This window comes from Austrofundulus limnaeus, unplaced genomic scaffold, assembly GCF_001266775.1.
Source record: "Austrofundulus limnaeus strain Quisiro unplaced genomic scaffold, Austrofundulus_limnaeus-1.0 Scaffold89, whole genome shotgun sequence".
Lineage (NCBI taxonomy): Eukaryota > Metazoa > Chordata > Actinopteri > Cyprinodontiformes > Rivulidae > Austrofundulus > Austrofundulus limnaeus.
In genome coordinates, this window is record NW_013952491.1 from 1929746 (window position 1) to 1931087 (window position 1342).

Below are 1342 nucleotides of genomic sequence, written 5' to 3' on the forward strand. Positions count from 1 at the left end.
GGTTTGGAATATAGGCCGAGTCATTAAGTGTGGGTGGGGTTTGGAATATAGACCGAGTCATTAAGTGTGGGTGGGGTTTGGAATATAGGCCGAGTCATTCAGTGTGGGCGGGGTTTGGAATATAGGCCGAGTCATTCAGTGTGGGCGGGGTTTGGAATATAGGCCGAGTCATTCAGTGTGGGCGGAGTTTGGAATATAGGTGGAGTCAGTTAGTGTGGGCGGAGTTTGGAATATAGGCCGAGTCATGAAGTGTGGGCGGGGTTTGGAATATAGGCCGAGTCATTAAGTGTGGGCGGGGTTTGGAATATAGGCGCAGTCATTAAGTGTGTGCGGGGTTTAGAATATAGGTGGAGTCATTATGTGTGGGCGGGGTTTGGAATATAGGTGGAGTCATTATGTGTGGGCGGGGTTTGGAATATAGGTGGAGTCATTATGTGTGGGCGGGGTTTGGAATCTAGACGTAAGTTCTTGGATGTGGGTGGAGGTTGGACCATTCTTCAAATCCCTCCCAAAATTGTCAATCCAATCAATCATTTTATTTAACAATCTCCTCCCACAAAAGTCAAACAGACTCACTGTGTCTTTTACAAATTCCGCCCACACACCTAGAGCCTCCCACTTAGTGACTGCAGAGACCCCCTTCTGGAAGCAGAGGAACAAAGCCAGGACCAGGACTGCTCACTCAGGTTTAAATTCTTATTGTTGGTTTGTTCCTCCTGTTTACCTGGAACCAGTTTATTGACCGTTTCTACAACCAGTTAGAGTCAGATGCCACAACCTGCTGCAGGCTGACTCCAGGTGTATTTTTACTCTGTAGCTGACGGTGACGCTCATGAAGTTTTCTTTAGTAACTGTAGCTGTTGTTGGTTCCAGTGTTGGTGTTTGTGTTGGAGTTGGACCCGGTGTTGTTCTGTTCTGTTACTTTAGATAACGGCGCAGGAGCTGTCTGACAACAGAATCATCACTCTGACCCTGAGTGGGCGCAAACTGGATAAGAAGGTGGGCAGTTGGACCCACACAGACACGCACGTACTGCACATGTAAACAAACATAGAAAGTCAGGACGCACAAACACAAACACATGAACACAGTCAGGAACTAATCTGGAAGCTGAGCCCACGCAGACAACATTTACTGGAAACGTCTGCAAACCGAAGCACTTCAAACATCAGCTCCTGGTTCAGCTCTTCTGCTGTGGAGCTGATGGGTTTAAACCTGGTTTAGTTTCAGGGATGAGATGAGAAAACAGAACAAAGGAGCAGATCAGGACTGGTTTAATCCTCTTCTTGGAGGTGGTGCTTTTTTCTAAAACGTCACCTCTGATAGTGAGCACCGACACTTC

The 1342-nt window shown here is 47.3% G+C and overlaps 1 protein-coding gene across 1 annotated transcript in view; it reads left to right on the plus strand.

Annotated features, from left to right (window-relative positions):
- The window catches only part of cpne2 (copine II), a gene marked incomplete at its 3' end in the record, with an annotated part of 19893 nt that extends 18894 nt beyond the window's left edge, over window positions 1-999 (plus strand). The window contains 1 exon segment of the mRNA XM_014012225.1: window positions 928-999. Within this exon segment, the coding sequence (XP_013867679.1) occupies window positions 928-999 (72 nt within the window).
- Between the last annotated feature and the right edge of the window lie 343 nt (window positions 1000-1342).